The sequence below is a fragment of the Nyctereutes procyonoides genome, unplaced genomic scaffold (genome assembly GCF_905146905.1).
Source record: "Nyctereutes procyonoides isolate TBG_1078 unplaced genomic scaffold, NYPRO_anot_genome, whole genome shotgun sequence".
Lineage (NCBI taxonomy): Eukaryota > Metazoa > Chordata > Mammalia > Carnivora > Canidae > Nyctereutes > Nyctereutes procyonoides.
This window is the reverse complement of record NW_026575122.1, coordinates 26,159,327-26,184,328: the sequence shown is the minus strand read 5'-3', so window position 1 is coordinate 26,184,328 and position 25,002 is coordinate 26,159,327. Positions and strand designations below refer to the sequence as shown.

The following is a 25,002-nucleotide window of genomic DNA, read 5'->3' as shown; positions in this document are numbered from 1 at the left end:
AACTGGCTACTAAAGTCTCTGTATTTCAAGAATATTCATTTGGGCTTCTTAAATTCTGATAGGCTTATTTAAAGGAAATCATTCTTAAATATAAAAATAGTATCTTCATGTTAAATCTTAAACTTTCATAGAATAAACTTTAAAGGATTATTGAAAGAGGCCAGTAGTAAATGATTATCTGGGTGAAAATGTTTAATCCCATTCTACTTACCCTTGAATTTTTGATGCCATCACCTCCTCTTTAGATAGGTTAGCCAAAATTGACTATTTAAAAAGTAGTATTTTTGAAATTTGAGTTATCATTGAACTTACAAAATATCTTCAAATAATGAGTTGCGTTTAATCTAGTTAATTGCTAAGGCCTAAAAAACCTTTAGATCTGACGGAGGGTGAATTTGCATGTTTATTGTATATAATCTTACTTATAAAGTAGGTGAACATTTTTTAACTCTGTGGAAATGATAACTGGACTTTATTTACAGAAAGCCACAAAGAAAACTGATAAACCCAGACCAGAAGATAAAGATGATCTAGATGTAACAGAGCTCACTAATGAAGATCTTCTGGATCAGCTTGTGAAATATGGAGTAAATCCTGGTCCTATTGTGGGTAAGTTGGTAAAATTTCAAGTAAGCTTTTCGGTGAGTGCCACACATTGCTTTCCTGTCTTTTCTAGCAGTTGGATTTGGGATTCTAAGGAGCGGCATTTCCTTAATATGACCAGACATAATTTCCTTAACTATAAATGAAGAAAATGAGAGAAATGAACTTAGATAATCTCAAGATTCTCTATTGTTGAAATTGTTTCATATGGTGTTCATGTCACAACTACCTGGTGAGATATAGGGATCTTACATTACAGTTGAAGAAAATCTGAAGTGACATAATTAGCCAGATTGATCCAAGTCATTAAATTGGTGACAGGCTTATTAATACAACTTAGGTTAATTGATTCCTAGCATTTTCAGTTACATTAAAAGTACCATTTTTGAAGTCTTGTTTTGATTGAATTCAAGAATGATCCCTAAAAGAAAAACTAACAAGAAAACTTGGAACTAAATCCACTAGATTTCCATCATTTGGTTGCCATCGGTGATTTTGTCTTAATTTTGGAGGGTCTTGACAGTAACCTCAAGATGAGAAATGTCTGTCTTGATCTTCTGGGTTATGTAAAAATTTGAACACTGGACAAACCACAAGAGACTCTTAACCATAGGAAATAAACTGAGGGTTGCTGGAGGAGGGAAGGGTTGGGTAACTGGGTGATGGGCATTAAGGAGGGCATGTGATGTAATGAGCACTGGATGTTATATACAACTGATGAATCACTAACTCTGTCTCTGAAACTAACAATACACTATATGTTAATTGAATTAAGATTTTTTTTGAAAAGAATTTTTATGTATTTATTCGTGAGAGAGAGAGAGAGAGAGAGAGGCTCCCTGCAGGGAGCCTGATGTGGGACTCGGTCCAGGAACTCTGGGATCACGCCCTGAGCCAAAGGCAGATGCTTTACCACTGAGCCACCCAGACATCCCTTGAATTGAGATTTTTTAAAAATTTGAACACTGGGGATTTGGGGATTTTTTTTCTATAGGTGAAGTTGCAAACAATTTAGAATGTTGTCTTTCGTTTTATTTAACATACTACTTCCAAGTAGCTGGTAATAAGCCTATGAATATAATTGCCAACAGACATTTGATAGCTTTTTAAATTTTTCATTTAAAATTCCAAAAGAGAGGGATGCCTGGATGGCTCAGTGGTTGAGTGTCTCCCTTTGGCTCAGGACAAGATCCCAGAGTCCCTGGATTGAGTCCCACCCACATCAGGCTCCCCTCAGGGAACCAGCTTCTCCCTCTGCCTATGTCTCTGCCTCTCTCTCTCTTTGTCCCATGAATGAATAATAAATAAAACCCTTTAATAAAATTCCAAAAGAGCAATGCTGCAAAAATGTGTATTATATATTAGTATGTGTTAAGTTACATATTGGGTTTTCCCAGCTTTTTTTGAGGTATAATTGACAAATTATATATATATGTAGTGTGTGTAATTTGGTGTTTCTAAATTATTTATTGGGAAGTGATCACTGTGATCAAGCCAATTAATATATCCATCACCTCACAGTTTTGAGTTTGTGTGATGAGAGAGCACTTATGATCTACTTTCGCAGATGTCGAGTATAGTAACTATAGCCCATTCTGTATGTTAGATTTCTAGAACTTACTCATCTTTCAGAAATTTTGTATACTTTGACCAATATCTTTCCACTTCCCCCTCCCTAGCTATTCATCTTACAACTACATATATAATATTTTGAGATCTTTTTCTAAAATATGTATATTATTTTATTCATCTTATAGAAACCAGAGAGGCATATAGTAAGTATAAAATAGAAAATAAAAGCTATTTTTGGCTTTAAATTGACATTCATGTTGAAATGTGTTTATAATCAATTTTACCTTGCTATCTAATTGATGATGTAATTTCTGTTTGTAGCACACATTTTCCATAAAAGGTCGTTTTAATCACAAGGTAGTTATATCTAAATGTGATTTAACACCTTAAATTTATACAGTGTTATATGAAAATATATTCAACTAAAAAAATGATTTATATGACTTCTCTTTTCCCATAATTAAATGGCTCTTTTTAGGCATATTAATATGAGAGAGGTGGGGTTTTAATTAAAGTATTCAGAGGAATACAGTCTGTTTATAAAAATGATTTTTCTACAAGGCAATATTTTTCTACGTAGTAATGGGAAAAAATATACAAAGTCCAAGACTTTTCGGTCAAAAAATGCTTGGTTGTACATGGTTCTTTAGTAGGTGATCTATAATAAGATTTGTATCAATCTATGTATTCCATGTTACTAATAGAAACATTGTAATCATGTATTAAGATCTCAGAAAAACCCCTATTTTAGAAAAGAATCCTTTATATAGTATTTTAAAGCACTTACATTTAGAAAAGGAAAGAGTGAATGTAACATTTTAATGTTGCTAAACACAATGAGCAGGATCTTAAATAAAACAGTACAGATGCTCAAGTAAGTTCTGCCTTAATACAGGAACAACCAGGAAGCTATATGAGAAAAAACTGTTGAAACTGAGGGAACAGGGAACAGAGTCAAGATCTTCTACTCCTCTGCCTACGATTTCTTCTTCAGCAGAAAATACAAGACAGAACGGAAGTAATGACTCTGACAGATACAGTGACAACGAAGAAGGTAAAATTTTAAATGATGTTAACCAACTGTATGTAATTTTTTTCAGACTCATAAGATACAGTAACCCTGAAGAAGATACAATTTTAAATAATAATATTACCAAGTTATATGTGATTTTTGTTCATATCATCAATAATCCTCCCAAGTAATTTGATTTAAATACCTTTTGTTGAGAATTCTAAGAAACAGAAAACTACAAATGTCTGATTGTTTTTGGTTTTGTTTTTGGGGGTACCTTTATCTTTTTTGCTTCAAATTTCATTTTTCTAAAAGAATAAAATATTAAAAATAAAAATGTTTTCCCCACTTACCCTTTCCAAGTATTAGCAACACAGAGGCTACCACTGTCATTAAGTTGATGCTTATCTTTCCAATCCATTTTAAATACTTTTTGAATTCACATCCTGAGATCAACACCTGAGCTGAGATAGTCAGATGCTTAACCGACTCAGTCACCTAGGCACCCCTGAACACTTTTTCATATGTATCTTATACATGGTACTATTTTGAACTTAAATACCATGCTAAGTCTTATCACTTACTTTTCTTTATTCTATTATACTATTGAGATCTCATCTTACTGATTAATTACGTATGTGTCCAGTTTATTAGAATTAATACATAGTCCTAGTATTTATAATGTGGCGTATATGCTCTGTTCTCTATTGCTAAGCATTTAAATTTATAGTTTTTGCTAGATAATGTGATTTCAAGGCAGCTATGAAGCAAAAATATTTTAACGTATTTCTAGTAGACTATTTTAAGAAAATTAGACCATGATATTTAAGTATTTTTTGAAAGTAGTACATGAAATTAATGTTCTTTCTATAAAAGAACGCTTGATATTTATAAAGTTTTAATTCATTTGACTTGTCAATTTATGATTATTTAACCCAAATTGCTTATATCTTCATAAGCATTGCCTGCCAGGGCACAGTGTGTTGAATTGGTTGTTCAGAATATGAAATATAGTCTTTTCCTTCAACAGCACTATGTTAGCAAGGAGGCAAAGAATAAAATCAGCTTAAACACAAGTAATGCTTAAACTTCCTGCCTCTTTTGCCTCTACAGGAAAGAAGAAAGAACACAAGAAAGTGAAGTCCACTAGGGATTTTGTTCCTTTTTCTGAACTTCCAACTACTCCCTCTGGTGGATTTTTTCAGGGTATTTCTTTTCCTGAAATCTCCACCCGTCCTCCTTTGGGCAGGACTGAACTACAGGCAGCTAAGAAAGTTCATACTTCTAAGGGAGACCCACCTAGGGAACCTCTTATTGCCACAACCTTGCCTGGCAGGGAACATTTGCAGAAGTTAGCCTCTGGAGGGAATTTGTTTACTTCCTCCAAGTCTAGCCATGGTAGATGTTTAGAGAAAAGTTCTTCGGCATCTTCTCAGCATGAACTCGCTGCCATGTTGGTCTCTGCTGCAGCTTCTCCTTCACTGATTAAAGAAACCACCACTACTTGCTATAAAGATATAGTAGAAAATATTTATTGTGGAGAGAAAAGTGGAATTCAACCATTGTGTACTGAGAAGTCCCATGTTTTAGATCAGTCAGTTCTCTCTAGTGAACGGAAAGGGCTAGAAGAGTCCGAGAGTTCACAAATAATTTCTCCTCCACTTGCTCAGGCAATCAGAGATTATGTCAATTCTCTGTTGGTCCAGGGTGGAGTAGGTAGTTTGCCTGGGACTTCAAACTCTACACCCCCAATGGATGTAGAAAACAGATGGAAGAGAATTGATCGATCTAATTATCAAGACACTGAATCCCTGTCTCCTCCACGAAAATTCCCTAGACTCAGTGAAAAGTCAGTAGAGGAAAAGGATTCAGGTTCTTTTGTGACATTTCAAAATACACCTGGATCTGGAGTGATGTCATCCTTTGCCAAAACTGTTGTCTCTCATTCACTCACCACCTTAGGCATAGAAGTGTCTAAGCAATCACAACATGAGAAAGTAGATGCCCCAGAACTATCTTTTCCCTTCCATGAATCTATTTTAAAAGTAATTGAAGAGGAGTGGCAGCAAATTGACAGGCAACTGCCTTCATTGGCATGCAAGTATCCAGTATCTTCCAGAGAGGCAACACGGATATTATCAGTTCCAAAAGTAGATGATGAAATACTGGAGTTTATTTCTGAAGCCACTCCACCAGTAGGTACTCAGGCAGCTTCCATGGAGTCTTGTGATAAACAGTTAGACTTAGTACTTTGTAGAACATATGAAGCTGCAGCATCAGCATTGCAGATTGCAACCCATACCGCCTTTGTGGTTAGGGCTCTGCAGGCAGACATTAGTCAGGCTGCACAAATTCTTAGCTCAGACCCTAGTCATATGCACCAGGCGCTTGGGATTCTGAGCAAAACATATGATGCAGCCTCATTTCTTTGTGAAGCTGCATTTGATGAAGTAAAGATGGCTGCCCATAGCATGGGAGCTTCCACTTTAGGTCGCCGCTATCTCTGGCTGAAGGATTGTAAAATTAATCCAGCTTCTAAAAATAAGCTGGTTGTTACTCCTTTTAAAGGTGAAACCTTATTTGGAGGAGAAGTATACAAAGTAACTAAAAAGCGTGGAAATAAATGCTAATTAAGCTAAGAATAAAAGACACCTATTTGATCTTTGATAATGGGGAACTTAGAAGCTTCTCTAAGAATTTCAATTGCTTTTATGCAAAAATTTTCTTTGAAGATCTTTATAGTTTCCAGATTGGGCTATTTTCAAAGTCAAACTAATACCCATCAAATTACAGTATAAAAGTAATAATAAGTCACATTTTTTGCTTCATACAGGTCACTCTAACCTATTAAGATTTTACAATTCTCCAAAACTAAGAAAATGCAATTAACTAGAATATAAGTGGAGTCTTCACTGATTTAAATATTACTATATATCTTTATTTTCTGGAACTTGGCTACATTTTTTTTCTTTTATTCTCACTTTTGTGTTTTTTACCTCTGTATTCCCTCATAATATTCTAGATCAGTGCAATTCAAAGTGCCGGACTGCAGATGGTTACTAATTCATAGACAAGAGAAGTGTGCACCAGAATTTGGATCTAGAGACACTTCTTAAATCGATGACAGGGTTTAGTTTTATGGCAAACTTTTATTGATAAAAACTGTGTGCCAATTTACATTCTGGTACAAGTGTCTCATTTCTTCAAGGACTGGTAGCAAACAGTTCATGGACCACACCTTGCAAAATCTACTCTAAATCATAAAATTCTGGAATAGTGCATTCTCACTGTCACTGTAGTTTGTCAGATGAACTAGACACTGGAAAGTGGCCTTTTTTTTTTTATAACACTTTCAAGTTATGGTTCATGGATGATTAGGCTTAATCTAAATTCTAAAAGCAAATTTAAATTCTTGAGAAATCATACTATATTCCTTTGTATAAAGCAGTATATTCTGTGTTTTCATTTCTCTGATTGTAAGATAAGTAACTGTAGAGGCATTTAATAACCAAATTTCTTTGTATTTTTATGGAAAATAGTAGTATTAAGTATCAGCAAAATATAGTCCCTTTGGTAGTCCTGGCCATCGCTATATTCTTAGTATTCATGTCCATCTTTGCAGCTTCCTGGGAGTAATTTTGTTATTTGTCTTCTGGAATGTACATGTATACATGTACCTACTAAGTGCTATGTGATATATATTTTTTTAATGTATTACTGTAGAATCTTCAAATTCAATAAAGTTATAATTTGAACAGTTTTGTGTGGTCTCCAGAAACATGTTGTATGTGTGTTTTTTATTCTTGGAGTTGCAACAAATTTAGATATTTATACGTGGACATCCCTTTTCCATTTCTTCATTGAAACTCGCTTGAGATTCCAGTGGTGTAGCTGAAAATATTCTAATTATCATTGTGTGGTTTTTCTTCTATTAAAGACCATGTTTTTATTGGCTGTTGGAATTTAAATCAGAGGAATAAATCTGTAACCAGCTACCTTATTTGTTTAATCAATTTCTGCTTGATTACTACTGGGTTCTTTACTTTGTCATTTTTAATTCTTAGATTCTGAGTTAATAAAACATGGGGTTTATAATGCTAATGATTGTCCGAAACATAATATATCATAGATCCATTAATAGATGCTTGGGGAGGTGAAGGTGGGGCTGATACCTTAATCCTAAGTAAAATTGAACTATTTAAATTAGCATGGTAAAAATCACTAATTTGGGGGGAAATTGCAAGTAGACTCTGGACTAAGACTAGATAGCAAAACAGAACTATCCTGATTACTTTTTAGCACCAGTGCATTGAGTTCATGCAAAACTAAGTTTTTGTTTAAGAATTGATTCCATTTCTTTTTCTTTCTTTCTCTCTCTTTTTTTTTTTTTTTTTTAAGAATTGACTCCCATTTCTATCTCTGGTAGGAAAGTAATCTAACTTAAGTTTTAGGTAATACAAGTTTTAGTAGTCACAATGGACATTAATTTTGCTATGCTGTTATGATAAATGGCCATAGAAAGGTGGAGGTTAACTAAAACTTTTACAGGTCTTTAAAAATCTAGCTCTTCTGGGGCACCAGGCTGGCTCAGTTGGTAGAGAGCAGTGACTCTTGGGGTCTACATCATGCTGGGTGTATAAAACTGGGGGAAAAAAAAAAACCAAAAAAACACAAAAAACTAGTTCTTCACATGGTGATAAAAATCAAGGCAAGGAGAATGGAATATTGAAGACTATAAAAAGATATATTTGAGTTGTTTGGCATTGTGGTGATATTGTAATTAATATATATGCACTAGCTTCTCAAAGAAATGTTATTTTTATTAAAATGGAGAGGAGGAAGAAAAGTGACCTGTGAGTTTTATTTTCCTTACCTCCTCAGTTATACCCAGGTGGGGGTATAACTTTATTTTCCTTACCTCCTCAGTTATACCCAGGTGGGGGTATAACTTATGACAAGCCTCCATGAACAGTTTGAATTCACTTTATGTTTTAGGCTATTAGTTCCAGAAAAAGGAAAGAACTTATAGGAAGAAGTGATCAGATTAAGGAGTAGGGGAGTAAACGTGGGATAAAATAAGAATGGGGAAGTAGTTTTTAAAGACAGAAATTGCAGCTGAACAGTCATGGTTGATTGAGGTAATAACTAATAGGCAAGCTTGTTTTACCCAAGAATGTACCTAAAACCAAGGTTCCAGGGTAATGTTAGGATGACCTTGTAGTTTACTGTGTATTTCAGAGAGTAATGTTTCTCCGATGTTATTTCCAGACTCTAAAATAGAGCTCAAGCTTGAGAAGAGAGAGCCACTAAAAGGCAGAGCAAAGACTCCAGTAACACTCAAGCAAAGAAGAGTTGAACACAATCAGGTATCTTTAGTTTTATGATCGCCGTGTTCAGGTGTAAGTAATCTGACAACACTAATTTGCTTGCGTCCTAGCCTTTGGTTAAATTCCAGCACAGTCAATGAAGTGTTAATTCCATTGTTCATCAAGTGGCATTAGAAATCTAAACTTCATGTTTTTTGTCAGTAGTGTAGCCTGTGCTTACTGCTAAAGCAAGTGTTAATAAGTGTCTCATTTGTGTTTGATTCTGTGCTAATAAGCATGGTTCAAAGCCAGTCATACTGCCTTTTAAGGGAAATATTTTAAAAGGTGGAAATAAATGCCTAAGCATATTTTTTTTTTAAAGGAAGGGGAAAGGATTTTATATTTAATCTTTGTCTAGATTCGTAACTTTGCTTTTACTTCTGCTTGTCTCCTGTGGCTTTTTCCTTGACTCTGAAGCTAATCTGTTCCCCACTTTTCTTCCCCTTTTTGAGGTGAAAATTTATCTGTCTCATTGTGGAGGCAGGATACAGTTTTTCAAAAGGAAAATGTAGGAAATAGAACTAAAAAGCATAATTTACAGAGAACAAATTATTGACTAATCTAGCATTGATTTGGCTGACCTTTACAAGATAGCTATCCCTGGAGTCATTTTCCTTATCACTTTGTCTAGTTGGTTATTTATCTTTTCTTTGTCTTGTGTCAGTTGGTTATTTATCTTCTGTCATTCGAAAGTCACACATCCTCAGAGGAAGTTCTTGATTTCTTAAGCCATGTCTGTCTTGGTTTGATAGACTTGATAAGTTGAATTTCAGAATTATTTGTTAGAGATAAGCTTGGTGATTATGGAGAATGTATAGAGCACTCAGTGAAATATTGTGTTTAATATAGAACCAAATACTGGAATAAAAATATTATTGCCCTTTTATCTAGTATTACTAGGGAAGAACTACAAGGTCATGCTGAAGAATAAGAAAATAACAGAGCAAGAGAAACTAGGAAAATCCAGTGAAGGACAATGAAATAGACAAGCATGGAGAATTTTAGTTCATATAAAAGCGGAATGGTATGGAGCCATCAGGAATGCTCGACTGCTCAGATAATAGGTTAAAAGGCAGGATGAAGGATGGTATTAAAGATGGTTTGAGTTGGGGAATATAAACTGAGAGACAGGATAAATAGTAGATTTAGGAGATGACGATGGCCTCATACAAAATTTAGAACATTAAAATCAGAGGGAAGAGTTTAATGACCCTCTAGTCACAGAGCTTCACAAGTTTTAAACATTTTACTAGTTTTGTTTCATCTTCCTCTGTACTCCAGCTTTTTAAATTCCTTTTGGTTTTGTTACTTTGCTTTTTCCTGGAATATATTAAAGCGAGTCTCTGACATTTCACCTGTTAGAATGTCAGTATTTCAGTATATATCTCTAAAAGATAGAAACTATTTCATGTAAACATACATAACAATGCTATTATCATACCTAATAAAATTAATAATTCTTTCATATCTACTCTGTTCAAATTTCTCCAGTTTCAGAAATACTCTCATGATTAAATTACTCAAATCAGGATCCAAGCAAGCCGCATATACTGTTTAGGTGGTTTTTTTGTTTGTTTTGTTTTTATCTCATAAGCCTGTATCCATCTCCACTGTAATATTCCCCTCCGTGAATTCAGTGAAGAAACCAGGTCAGTTCTCTCCAGAATTTCCCACATTCTTGATTTGGCAGATTGCTTCTTCAAGTGTCATTCAATCTCTTACTCTGTATTTTCTGTAGCCTGGAGTAAGACCTGTAGTAGAGCAGTATAGAGCTGTAGAGTAGACCTTTCTATGATGACGGGAATGTTTTTTCAATAGCCATGGCTAGAAGTTACCATATTGAACAGCATAGATGTGGAGGATTGGTTAGATTGATGTTCAGTTTCTTTGACACGAATATTTCATAAATGGTGTTCTGCCCTTTATATTTTACCACTTCAGGAGGCAAATGATGCTAAATTAGTAATAGGTTCAGATGTTGAAAGCATGATCCATCCATTTTAAAGTTCCATGTCACCCTTTAACAGTTTTGACAGCCATTTATGATTATTGCCTGGATCTACTATTTTGAGGTTGTAAGGTAGAGATTTTTCTCATTCTCTCATTCCATTATGTCTGTAAGTGGAATTCTTTTATAAAGAACTTTTCCCTCATTATCTGCATATTATCTTCAGATAAAATTCACACAGGACAGCCAGCATAATTTGCCAGCTTTCAAATTAAAGTGCCCTAGTCACTTTGAAAGATGATCAATAAAATATTTTTTAACTAGTAAGGTTTTTATATATTTCATTCATGATCAGTTACATTCATCATTTTCAAATTGTGCCATCTTTAGCCATTGGAAATTACTGAGTTGGTTCCTGTGTCGTTTTATTGGCCCTGTTTGTTTTTTGATAGTTTCTTGTTTTCTGCCACAGTAAGATGTCTCAGGCTCATGTATTTTGCCTGCCTTTTACCAAATTGGCCATTTTCCCAAAGAACCCTAATCCTTTTCAATGAAAATATTATTTGGAGACTACCTACAGTCTGGGTGCTAGGTTGTGCATTTCTGCTGGGTTGTCATTACTTCTAGGCCTTTTTACTAGTACCTTTTAAAAAGAAAACCAAGCACAAATTCATCAAATTTATGGACGAATGCAAGCTATCTACCTTCTGGCTGTTCTACCTAGATCTCTTGTCCTGAGCATCTTGGTTCTTAAAATTATGTGACTTAACGTAGTTATCACTACATAGATGTTTCTAAATAATATAGTACTACTGATCATAAGGCTGCTAAACAGCGGTTTTGGAGGGTTTTTGCAGTGTGGTTTTTTGTTTTGTGGGTCTAAAATCAGAATACTGTGCTTAAAGTGACTTGAATGAATTTTTTTTCTTTCATATCTATTTTTTAATTATGGAGGACATATAGTTTTATTTAGGCGAAATAAGATGGAGTTAGAATCTGGCTTTTATCTTTTTTCCTTCCATTTATAGGTAACTTTTTATTAAGTTTTGGTTAACATTTTCCTTTTGAAAACATTAAGTAAATACATAGATTAATAGTTATTTTTGCTCCCCTCCTTACATAAAAGGCAATGAATTTAGCACATTTCTATCTTTCTGTTAACCTAAACATGTAACCTGGGTATCACTCTCTATCAGGATACAATATAGCCGTCTTCCGGATTGCTCTGTACCACTGCCTGTCATTGCATTTTATGGATGTACTGTGTTTTTTTATTCAGCCACTTTCCTTTTGGTGGTGGGTACTTAGATTATTTTCAGTTATACTGCTTAGATAATGCAAAAATGAATTGAACAGCCTTTTACATGTATCATTTCTTATTTTAGCCAATTTATCTTGGGGAAATCTAGAAGCATAATTACTGGGTAGTTTTGGTTATCAAATCTCCTGCATAAGAGTTGATGCATTTTGCATTCCCACCAGCAATGTATGAGAATACCTTTCTCTAATGGAGGAATAGGACGCTGTTTTAAAAAAAGATTGATATGAGTTAACCAGCTTACTAAATTGGTAGTTCTTCAGGGTAACGTGGTTTTTAATTAATTATACTATCTCTTTTTTATAAACTTAGTTTTGTGTAAATCTTTTGTTTAGAGCTTGTTTTTACTGACAGACCTATAGCCTCCTTTAATAGCCCAGCTTCTGCATTCTTTTGTGCCTCAACTGCCTGCTGTCTTCCAAATAACTTTTTGCCTGGTAGCTTCTTGAAAGGCAATGTGAGGTTTTTGTTTCTTTCTCCTCTTGTATTCCTGATAAATTTAAGGAGTTGCTATAGAACATCTTGCTGAAAATAGATGACACTGTTACTAGTATTTTGGCACCAGAGTACATAGCAATCAATGAATTTCTTTTCAATCAATAATTTTCCCTTGTTTGCAGTGGATTCTGGTAGAAAAAAATCTTCAGAATATCTTTTCTGGTGTGTGAAGAGTTGTCAACTAGTTTTCTATGAAGGTTATTAATTCTGAATTATATAATAATAGTGAGGGCAGCCCTGGTGGCTCAGCGGTTTAGTGCCACCTTTGGCCCAGGGTGGGATCCTGAAGACCCAGGATCGAGTCCCATGTCAGGCTCCCATGGAGCCTGCTTCTCCCTCTGCCTGTGTCTCTGCCCCCCCCCCCCCCCCGTCTCTCATGAATAAATAAATAAAATCTTTTTTTTTTTTAAGATAATAATAGTGAAAGAACTAGTAAAATTAGTTGACAGTCCTCACCCAAAGAATTTAATAAACCTGGGTAAAAGGAAGTATAAATGATTTATAGTGAAAAGTTTCTTTCTGCCCCTTCCCAGCTATTCCCCCACAGGCAGCCAATATGTTTCTTGTGTTCCCTTCCATAGAAGAAAATAAAAGAATCTTTAAATGGAACTTGACTTTAAGATCAAAGATAACAGAAATGTAAACATGTTACTTTTTTATTAACCATAATAGTTTCAGTGGGTTTGGTAAAATTTTTGATGAAGAGATTAGTCCAAAATACAACAAATGGAAAATCCTGGAATTTGGTAGATAACCAATTTTAAGGAAAAGCAATGTCTCCCCTCATCCCCACCTTCTTGGACAAAGCTAAAATATCTGGTCTTTGTGTTTTATCAGTTTTATTAGCCCTTTCAAGAAATGCAGTTTTTAGGGGCCTGTGGGTGGCTAAGTTGTTTGGTTGACTGCAGCTCAAGAGATGATCCCAGCGGGGAGTCTGCTTCTCCTTCTTCCTCTGCTTTCCCCCCCTTTGTGTCTCTTTCTCAAATAAATAAATATAATATTGAAAAAGAGAGAAGGAAGTAGTTTTTAATTATTTGAAGAGTTTTTAAACCCTTAGTATAGAGGCGCCTGGGTGGCTCAGTTGGTTGAATGTCTGCCTTTGGCCCAGATCATGATCCCCAGGGTCCTAAGATCCAGCCCCGCCCTTCGGTCCTCCCTGCTATTCTGTATGCAGCCTGCTTCTCCTTCTCCTCTGCCATTCCCCTCTCTTATGCTCTCTGACTCTTTCTATCTCTGGGTTAAATAAATCCATAAAATCTTTAAAAAAAAAAAAACAAAATACTTAGTATGCACTGATAGTACCAAATAGGACTATCAAACCAGAATATTTTTAAAATATTGCTTCTAATTAATTTTATTGGCATTGAGCAATTTACTATTAAAGAGGAAACAATTGAAAGTAGTTTTAGGAAAATACTTGACTTTGAGATGCATCACAAGCCAGTTACAGTATCTTAAACCAGATGTTTTCAACACTGGCTGCACATTAGAATCCCCTCAGAAGTTGTAAAAAAAAAAAAAAAATTAACTATGCCCAAGACACTTCTGGAAGAGATTCTGACTTGATTGGACTAATGTAGGGTTGCAGGCATTTGATATTTCTCAGAAGCTCCCTAGTTAATACTGTGCTGCCAGGATTAAGAACCTCATATTAAAACTATTCTTCCTTTCTATTCAAATAATCAGGGATTTGGGGATTTGATTGTTTAATGAACATTTATCATATTTGTGGGTAACTTAACAGATTTGTCTTTTGACTAATCTTAAGTTTGCATTCAGCAAATATTTCCTATTTGACAGCAGGAGAAGGACCCCAGAGTTTCCAATTGTGAGTCAGAGAAACTCTTACAATGTTAATCCCAAATATAGATAAATACAAATTTAGATATGAGACTAAATAAATTTGTGCCTTGCGGGGTTTTGGTGGTAATGTTTTCAGTGAAGTAAGCATACTCACTGGATAAGCACTCTTGTCCCAGGATGAAAGTAAAATAAATCTGTCTTTAAAAATAATAAGAACTTACTTGGAAATGAAAATACCAGTTATTTAGATAAAGTATTAGTTTGAAAGCAGAAGTAACAATATAAGCACATTCTAGTATAATACTAACCATTGATGGATATTCTATGGTTACTTTATCTGGTAGTAGTGTTTTCAGAGTTTAATAACTTGCTACTTGGCTGGGGATTCCTGGGTGGCTCAGCGGTTTAGCGCCTGCCTTTGGCCCAGGATGTGATCTTGGAGTCCCGGGATCAAGTCCCGCGTTGGGCTCCCTGCTTGGAGCCTGCTTCTCCCTCTGCCTGTGTCTCTGCTTCTCTCTCTGTGTCTCTCATGAGTAAATAAAATCTTTAAAAATAATAATAACTTGCTACTTGGAATGCAGAATCTCAGGCCCTACCCCAGAGCTATTGAATCAGAATTTGCATTTTAACAAAAGCTGCAGGTGGTTGATATGCATATTACAGTTTGAGAAGTACTAGTCTAGTGGTTTTCAAACTAATACGTGAGGACTCGTAAATTATTTTTTATTTTTTAAAAGATTTTTATTTATTTATTCATGAGAGGCACACAGAGAGAGAGGCAGAGACACAGGCAGAGGGAGAAGCAGGCTCCATGCAGGGAGCCTGACATGGGACTCAATCCCCGGTGTCACTAAACTGCTGAGCCACCAGGGCTGTCCCTAAATTATTTTTTAAATGAGGAAAAATCAGTTGGCCTTTCAAGGAGTCAGGAATTTGGGACTGGAAGAGAACAATGACCCATCACTATTGCTACCTTTCTGTAGTAAGGAGTGGATAAAGCACTTAGGTTTGGCATTGAAGTTATAGGCTTGCTGTTTGTGAAAGAGGTAACCGCTAGGTTTTTGTTGCTCAATATTAATATCTGTTTCTAAGAAAAGTTTGATAACTGGGAAGTTTTAAGTTCAGATAGCTGTGTATAGATTAAAATTTAAACTGAACCTGTTTCAATAATCTTAACTACTTGGAAAGAATAATGCTTAACTTGTGCTAACATTTATAAAATTTTAAGGGAAACTGTTTTTAAGGGAAACTGACTTGTTATAATAAATGACTTTCTTATAAAAGTCATGATCAGCCTTTTTGTTTAGACAGAAAAGAGGTGCAGTTGTATGTGATACAAGAGCCAAATAGCAAACAGCAAGTCACAGAAGGAGCTGGTGATAAATTATGTGCTTTTATTCTTGCTTTTATTACGATTTGTGAGCTCCTTTAGTGTATTTTACTATAAGTGTTTTTCCAATGCCTACTTACTAGCTCAGTCAGTACATTTAGAAATAATTTGAGGACATAGCAGTTTGCAAATGCTGGCATTGGGAGATTTTTCATGACCTCTCAGTGTGCTAGCTAATATGGCCATTATTAAGGTGTTTGATGTTAGAATATGACTTTTTAATGTGTCGATGCTTGAATAGAGCTATTCTCAAGCTGGAGTAACTGAGACTGAATGGACAAGTGGATCTTCAAAAGGCGGACCTCTGCAGGCATTAACTAGGGAATCCACAAGAGGGTCGAGAAGAACTCCAAGGAAAAGGGTGATGCAAGGCTTATTGCTTAGAATTGGGTTTTCAGATTGGTAGGGTTTTAGTGATTATTTTATATTTATTGTTTTTGTTTTGTTTTCAAACTAACAGGTGGAAACTTCACAACATTTTCGTATAGATGGTGCAATAATTTCAGAGAGTACTCCCATAGCTGAAACTATAATGGCTTCAAGCAACGAAACCTTAGTAAATATGTTTCATAAACTATACAAGTGGTATTCTTTGTAAATTACCCTTTAATTAGAATTGGGGAGGTGGTAAATTTTGGCAAATCTCAAACTTGTGTTTTTAAACTAATTTCCCCATCTAGTTCTGAATTTTAGAATTTCGCTAAATTCTAAAATTCTAACCTCTAATTCAGTATGGCTAATTTATATATATAAATTTGTTCCAAGAATCCTACTTCTAAGTATTGTAAGGATACTTTCTTGCTAAAATATTTAAAGAATGGTAAGGCTTCATATGAGAAGCACTGAATATGTTCATTTCTAGGTTCTTTTGCCTAAATTTTTATTACGGGAAAGTTTTCAGATATTACAGAAATAGAGTATCTTTTTTTCTTTTTACATGTCTGTTTTGTGTGGATAATTCTGAGTCTGAATAATTTGAATCTTGGCAGGTTGTCAATAGGGTGACTGGAAATTTCAAGCATGCAGCTCCTATTCTGCCAATCACTGAATTCTCAGACATACCCAGAAGAACACCAAAGAAACCATTGACAAGAGCTGAAGTAAATGCATAAAATTTAGATCGATGCTATCATTGATCTTTTAAAGAGGAAATATTTTATATGTGTTTTTTGCAGTGGGAGGGAGCAGAGCTTTCTTAACTGGGTGGGGTGTGTTTGTGTGTGTGTATATATATGCGTATGTTATTTTAAAGACATACTTTATTAGTGACAATCGAAAGTAACTAATATAGTATGATATGCTAATACTATCTGCTTGCTCCTGTGTCTCTTAAGTTCTACTTTTCAAGGGAGTATTTATTGGTGTGCTGCTTCTAATATGTTCTCTTTGTTATTGATGTGGGTTGAAAGCATTACTGGGCTGTTGGGGAGGCTATACTATCTTTTACTAAAAGGTCAAATAATGAGACTTTAATGTGACTTTGTATGATGCTTGAATTGATTAGCTCCTGTATAATTAAGCTTTAAAGTACTAACTGCATGATGCATTATAATTTTAATGAATTTTCACCAAAGGTTGTTTTGATCTGAGCGTAACGGTAAACAGCAAAAACCATCAGATTATTTTATTTAAAAAATCATTTTATGGTTTTTTTTTTTTAAGTTAAAAAGATTGAATTGACTCGGTAGTTAAAAGATATACTAAAATTTGTTAAAGATCCATGTTAATTTGATATCTTCCATATTTCATTATTTATTTTATTAGAAATTTCTTAACAGAAGAAGAAACCGTGTATTTTTAATATTAATGAAAAGCATGGGAAAATCCAGTGGGGGAACCTAATGCTGCCATATTAGCTGTACTGAATTTTAGTTTTGGGGGGTTTTGTGGAGTTTTGTTTTGTTTTTTTAACTTGCTTGAATGTGTGGCAGTTCCCAGGCCACCATTACCACATTAACATTGAAAAAAATTGAAGGGAGCTTCGGAAGTATATGAATACTTGGGTGGTGATGAATTTAGAAAGGGCAGTGGTAAAAGCTGGGGCAGACTTGAAAGCATTCTGTTCTCAAACTTCTTTTTTTGATTGTGTTTTAATTGCACATTTACACTAAAGGTTAACTTGTTGTTTGTTTCTTATTAGGTGGGAGAAAAAACAGAGGAAAGAAGAATAGAAAGGGATATTCTTAAGGAAATGTTTCCCTTTGAAGCATCTACACCAACAGGAATTAGGTATTCAGATACATTAAAACAAGTATTAGTGTATTCTACTAGGGCGTTTTTATATATTTACTTATTTATTCCCGCCTTTATTGAGGTGTAATTGACATAAAAAATTGTATATATTTAGGATGTACAACATGATTATTTAAAATGCATATATAGGAATTTTAATTTTTTAATTTTTAACTAAAGTGTGGTTGGCATATAATATGGGAATTTTAGTTTTTAATTCTTCACACAGTTATTGTACCTGTGTTCTCAGAATTAAACTGTTCTTTTGAGAGTAGTTTAATTCTAAGTCACCAGTTCATGTTCTTGAAAGTTGAGTCAGTTTCAAAGTTAACTGTAATAAGCTGAAGTAAAATAATTTGCCTTCTTTCTAATTCTTTTCTCTAAACGGAAACATAGAAGGAAATAATTTTTTTCCCTTAAGGTTTCCCTTTACTAATTGAAAAGACTGTTTAGATAACACCTGAATTGTTTCCTGACTGAAAGAAGCACAAATTTATTTTTTTTTCTCTTATCTCCTAAATATCCTGGCTCTGAAAAGAAGACAAGTTTAGTGACTATTAGTGTTCTGAGTCTTATTTTCTAATAGAATGAGCATCCAACTATTTATTTATTTATTTATTTATTTATTTATTTATTTATTTATTTATTTATTTATTTATTTATTTATGATAGTCACACACAGAGAGAGAGAGAGGCAGAGACATAGGCAGAGGGAGAAGCAGGCTCCATGCACCGGGAGCCCGACGTGGGATTCGATCCCGGGTCTCCAGGATCGCCCCCTAGGCCAAAGGCAGGCGCTAAACCGCTGTGCCCCCCAGGGATCCCAGCATCCAACATTTTAAATGAAAAATGTATAGAGATTTTAAATAGGCTGACTGACCTCATTATTTACATGTGACAGTTTTCTATTATTATTTCAAAGAATGTGTTTGAAATTAGGAGTGGTAATAACATTTTATATTTTATATTGAAATCATGACTTTTATCTAAATTTATTTTTTTTCTTCCTGCTTTCACTCCCAACAGTGCTAGTTGCCGCAGACCAATCAAAGGGGCTGCAGGCCGGCCATTAGAACTCAGTGATTTCAGGATGGAAGAATCTTTTTCAACTAAATATATTCCTAAGTATGTTCCCTTGGCAGATGTCAAGTCAGAAAAGACAAAAAAGGGACGCTCCATTCCCATGTGGATAAAAATTTTGCTGTTTGTTGTTGTGGCCATTTTTTTGTTTTTGGTCTATCAAGCTATGGAAACCAACCAAGGAAATCCGTTCAGTAGTTTTCTTTCTAATGACTCTGGTAAATCCATCTGAATGATATCTCTTTGGCACACTCAATTTGGTCTCCTATTTTTTCTAATAACTGTATTAAGAAAATTTGTGTACACTTGTTGACTTGAGAACTAAAATTAATGTGATTTCACCTCAATAAATATAGATTTCATTGAAAAGCAAACAGGATATATAAATGGACTTCATTTAAATGTTTTGGACTTTGGACGAGTAGGAGATCACTTCGTGCCATATGAATAATCTTTTTTAGCTCTGGAACATTTTTGTAGGCTTTATTTTTTTAATGTGGACATCTTATTTCACTTTTGAGAAAAATGTATATTGTTTTTGTGTATTTGGGAAACAAGAAGGGCAAAATATGGTAGTATAATGTGAAGCTACACATTTAAATACTTTGAATTCTTACAGAAAAGATTTTAAGTATTATTCTCTGCTGTATAAAAACTTTAGAGATACGTGAAACATGAAATTGGTAAGAAAACAAGTAACTTGGGTTGTACATTTTGCAACTGCCACAGGTTTGATGTGTTTATGGGGGAACATACAGCAATAATCTCTTCTGTAACTTTTATTAATAGTAATATTATTGTAGTCCTATTGTACTCACTTTTTAAAAGATTTCTAGCATCATGAATGTCCTACTTCAGTAAGACCCATTTAAATGCTGTTGATATTTTAGCAGGGATCTTTAGTGCAACATACACGTTTTAGAGAATTGTTAGCTAGCTGTACATGTTTTTAAAAACTGTTTAGCTAGCTATAAGGCTGTAATTGGAAACTTGTACTTTTTATTTACAACAAAACATTTATTCTGTTAATCCAGTTTGCTACCAAAATATTTTTTAGATATATGTGTGTGTCTGTTTAGAAGTTAGAAACTTTAAATACTGGTCTGAGGTTCCATTTGGATTCATTATTACATTGTCTTGTTACCAAAAACAAAATTTGCTATTTTTTCCCCTATATTTTTCAACAGAATTTGATTTAAAAGTCCAAAAAATGTTTACTTAAAATTACATAGTAAACTTTTCTTAGATACAAAGTAGTTAATACATAAATTTATAATCTCTGAATATGAAGTGGGCATTATGATTTTTATATACTCTTGAAATGGTTAACTTATCTTTGTGGTTGATTTATTTTTTAGTTAAAACTTACCTCATCTATAACTTGGTTAAGTAAAGTAGTAGGTAATTGAAATTTCAGTAGAATCAAGTAAAACAAAAATTTAAACTTACTCATTTGAATTTCAACTTTACAGTGATTGACCATAAAGCACACTAAAAGTATAAGTTATTTTAAATATCATCTGAAATAAAAAGATACTTTTAAAGCAAAAGCTTAATATGTATATTTAGACCAACCACACAATTTTTATTTCATTAGCTATATTCTGGTGTTTGGCTTTGAATTATTTTGTAGACATTTTTCACTTAACTTTGCAACTGATGAGAAATTTGTAGGTCTGGTCCCATGGGGGGAATGGGGAACTTACTCCTACATCAGAAATGCTTGCCTCTCTGAGTAAAAGTGTTTCTTTGAAATGAGCCACAGAGGGAACACGTTTTACTCATCTTTTCTGCAGTACAGTAATAGCAGTCTACTTTTTCCTTGTTTCTAAACTTTGCTTCCCTTTTTTATTAGAAATTGTGAGAAGCTGCATTTGATGTTTAAAAATATGGGAAGATAAATCGAACTTATATGTATGTAAGATCAATTTTCTAATAGAAAGGTATGGTCCAAAATAGTAAAAGAAGGACCAGGTAAAACATGTAGTTTGTTTTTTTTTTCTTTTAATGTATACTTGGTCTTTTGTCTGTGTCTGTTTTATTCCACTAGAATAAATGTGTCCTTGATGTAAATGCAAAGCATTTCTTCCTGATTAAATTGTAGATGTAGACTTTACAATATAATTCAATAATAAAAAATAATTAACCTCTAGTTTTGTCATTGTAATAAATGCTTTTCATATAGTACAAACTATTAAGATACCTGATAATGTTTCTTATGTGAGTTTTATAGATTGTTGAATTTTCTCATTTCAGTCTTTTATATTTTGCTTCTAATCATTTCATAATCAGCTCCTCATTTGTTCACGGATAAGTGGTGGATAGCCATTATACTCACAATGATAGAGGGAAGCTTTCAAAGGTACCTCTCCCACTCTACAGTAAAATAATAGAGTACAATATAATATACTTTTTTCAGTCTCCCTTTCCTTTTTTCCCCCCAGTTTTACTGTCTTAGTACTTCTCTCTGATACTCATTGTTGGTCTTGCTTTGAGATTAAGCGAAGATGTTGCCAAGGTATATTAATAATGGAGCTGTGTTCATAAGATGGAAGTGTTTTTCTCTGTCCATCATTCATGCGTCTCCCAAAGGTGAGTTTATTTAAATTTGTGGTTCTTAAAGTAATATATATCCTATAATTAATTAGAAAGCACATAGCATCAAATGCTTATTACCATGCTTATTGCATGCTTACCCTGTGCTAGATATCTATTGTTTTATGTGCTTGGCATGTATTGACTGACTTAATCCTTGTGATAATCCTGTGAAGAGAGTATTTTCTTTTTTTTTTTTTTTTTTTAAGATTTTATTTATTTGTGAGAGACACAGAGAGAGAAAGAGAGGCAGAGACACAGGCAGAGGGAGAAGCAGGCTTCCTGCAAGGAGCCCAATGTGGGACTCAATCCCAGATCCCAGGATCATGCCCTGAGCTGAAGGGAGATGCTCAACCACTGAGCCACCCAGGCGTCCCAAGAAAGTATTTTCTTAATGTCTCATTACAAAAAGGAAATTAATGCTCAGAGGGGTTAAGAGACTTGTTGAAGTTTGCACAGCTGGGAAATGATGGGTCTCTTTACATACGATACAGCAGAAGGGACATGAAAGACTAACCCCACATATATACTCTGTACCCATTTTCTTATTCAGCCTTGCTCCTTCTACAATTTTGGTGCCTCTAAGTTCCAAACTTAAAATTCGCTTCTGGTTTTCATCTTTCTCTGTCGCCATTTAAGTTTCTTTTATATATATATATAATTTGACATAATACATTATATAAATTTAATGTGTGTTACTTTGATACATTTATTTTTTTAAGATTTATTTATTTATTCATGAAAGACACAAACAGAGAGAGGCGGAGACACAGGCAGAGAGAGAAGCAGGGAGCCCGATGTAGGGACTCGATCCTGGGATCACGACCTGAGACCTGAGCCGAAGGCGGGTGCCCAACCACTGAGCCACCCAGGTGTCCCACTTTGATACATTTATTGTAATATGATTGCTGCTATAGCAACTTATCACGTAATTAGGGTGTAATATTATTTATACGAAAGGCCATTCTTTCATAAATAATGGGATCTCTTTTCAAAGTCCAGATTTTACTGAAAGCTATTTTTAGTTTGGCATCATAATCATAGTACATTAAAATACATTGATCAGTATTACCTATCCTATCATGAATTATATACTAACTTTTAATTGCATAAGTACTATCATTTTTTTCTTAAATTTAAAATGATTAATTTACTTAAATACGTTATTTTTTTAATTGATGTTTTTTGTGGGTTTTTTGTTTGGATTTTATTTATTCATGAAAGAGAGGCAGAGACATAGGCAGAGGGAGAAGCAGGCTTCATGTAGGAAGCCCAATGCGGGACTCGATCCCAGGACCCCGGCATCATGCCAAGGCAAAGGCAGACACTCAACCACTGAGCCACCCAGGCATCCCTAAATGTTATTTTCTGTTTTATATTAAATTTACATTCCCTATTTTTTTCTAAGCCTCATTTTCTATTTTTTTTTAAATTCCAGTGTAGTAACATACAGTATTCTATTAATTTCAGGTATACAATATAGTGATTCAACAATTCTACACATTACTCAGTGTTCATTAAGCTAAGTGTGCTTTTGTGGCACCTGGGTTTCTCAATGAGTTAAGCATCTGCCTTCTGCTCAGATCGTGCTCTCCAGGGTCCCGGGATCCAGCAGAATTGGACTCTGCTCAGCGGGGAACCTGCATCTCCCTCCTACCTGCCACTCCCCCTACTTGTGCGCTCCCTCTGTCAAATAAATAAAAATCTTAAAATACAAAACAAAGGTACTCTCTTCATCCCCTTCATGTATTTCACCCATCCCTTACCTACCTCCCCTCTGGGAACCATCAGTTTGTTCTCTATAGTTGATTCTGTTTTTCTGTTTGTTTTTTCTTTGTTCACTTCTGGGTTTTTTTTCCCCTTAAATTCCACATACGAATGAAGTCCTATGGATTTGTCTTTTTTCTTTTTTTTTTTCTTTTTGTTTTTAATAGGCTCCACACCCAGCATGGAGCCTTAATATTGGTCTCAAACTCACAACCATGAGATCAAGACCAGAGCCTGAGCTGAGATCAAGAGTCAGACATCTAATTGACTGAGCCACCCACGCACCCCCATGTGGTACTTTTCTTTCATTTACTTACTTCCTTTAGCATTATACTCTAGATCCATCCATATTTTTTGCAAATAGCAAGATTTAACTCTTTACTATAACAATAATTCAGCATTCCTTACAATAGTCAAATTACGGAAGCAATCCAAGTGTCTGTCCATAGATGAACAGATAAAGATGTGGTGTATACATATACCCAATGCAATATGCGTAGGGGTGCATATATGCTTTCAAATTAGTGTTTTCTTATTCTTTGGGTAAATACCCAGTAATGGAATTACTGGATCATAGTGTAGTTCTATTTTTAATTTTTGGGAGAATCTCTATACTGCTTTGGAATTTTTTTTTTTTTTTTTTTTGGTGGTGGTGGTGGTGGTTAGTTGCGTAAGTCCTTTATATATTTTGGATACTAACCCTTTATTGGACATATCATTTGTAAATATCTTCACCCATTCAGTAAGTTGTCTTTTAGTTTTGTTGATTATTTTCTTTACTGTGCAGAAGGTTTTTTGTTTTTTTTAAGTAGACTTCCAACAGTTTCTTTTTGCTTTTGTTTCTCCTGCCTCAGGAAACATATCTAGGAAAAATGTTGCTATGGCTGATGTCAGAAATTTTTGCCTATGCTCTCTTCTAGGATATTTATGGTTTGAGGTCTCACATACATTTAGTTCCTAATGCATTTTGAGTTTATTTTGTGTACAGTGTAAGAAAATGGTTCAGTTTTATTATTTTGTATGTAGCTAGCTGCCCAGTTTTCCCAGCAGCATTTGTTGAAAAGACTATCTTTTTCACATTGCATATTCTTATCTCTTTTGGTTGAGGATTTTCTATTAATGTTTTCCATCTTTATACTGTTTTTTGAAATGCATTGTCTTTGACATCTCACTTCTTTTTCTTTTTTTTTTTTTTTTTTTTTTTTTTAATTTTTCTTTATTTATGATACGCACACAGTGAGAGAGAGAGAGAGAGGCAGAGACACAGGCAGAGGGAGAAGCAGGCTCCATGCACCGGGAGCCCGACGTGGGATTCGATCCCGGGTCTCCAGGATCGCGTCCTGGGCCAAAGGCAGGCGCCAAACCACTGCGCCACCCAGGGATCCCTCACTTCTTTTTCATTCTGTCATTGTGGTAAACATGTTTAAATTCCCTTCTCAGGGGCAGCCTGGGTGGCTCAGCAGATTGGTGCCACCTTTGGCCCAGGGTGTGATTCTGGAGACCCGGGATCGAGTCCCATGTCGGGCTCCCTGCATGGAGCCTGCTTCTCCCTCTGCCTGTCTGCCTCTCTCTGTCTGTGTCTTTCTCTTTCTTTCTTTCTTTCTTTCTTTCTTTCTTTCTTTCTTTCTTTCTTTCTTTCTTTCATTTATTTATTTTTATTTATGACAGTCACACAGATAGAGAGATAGGCAGAGACACAGGCAGAGGGAGAAGCAGGCTCCATGCACCGGGAGCCTGACGTGGGATTCGATCCTGGGTCTCCAGGATCGCGCCCTGGGCCAAAGGCAGGCGCTAAACCGCTGCACCACCCAGGGATCC

General features: G+C 34.8%; 1 protein-coding gene across 5 annotated transcripts in view; it reads left to right on the top strand.

Moving 5' to 3' along the window:
- Nucleotides 1–20,974, top strand: part of TMPO (thymopoietin) — a 28,361-nt gene extending 7,387 nt beyond the window's left edge. The window contains exons 2-9 of one of the 5 annotated variants that reach the window (XM_055336477.1): nt 483–609; nt 3,071–3,229; nt 8,456–8,553; nt 15,752–15,871; nt 15,971–16,066; nt 16,500–16,610; nt 17,651–17,739; nt 18,769–20,974. In XM_055336477.1, the coding sequence (XP_055192452.1) occupies nt 483–609; nt 3,071–3,229; nt 8,456–8,553; nt 15,752–15,871; nt 15,971–16,066; nt 16,500–16,610; nt 17,651–17,739; nt 18,769–19,054 (1,086 nt within the window). In that variant the 3' untranslated portion in view covers nt 19,055–20,974. Of the gene's footprint in view, nt 1–482; nt 610–3,070; nt 3,230–4,300; nt 6,982–8,455; nt 8,554–15,751; nt 15,872–15,970; nt 16,067–16,499; nt 16,611–17,650; nt 17,740–18,768 lie in introns of those variants that run through there. The other 4 variants (XM_055336478.1, XM_055336479.1, XM_055336476.1 and 1 more) reach the window with 4 other exon arrangements.
- Nucleotides 20,975–25,002: the final 4,028 nt, after the last annotated feature.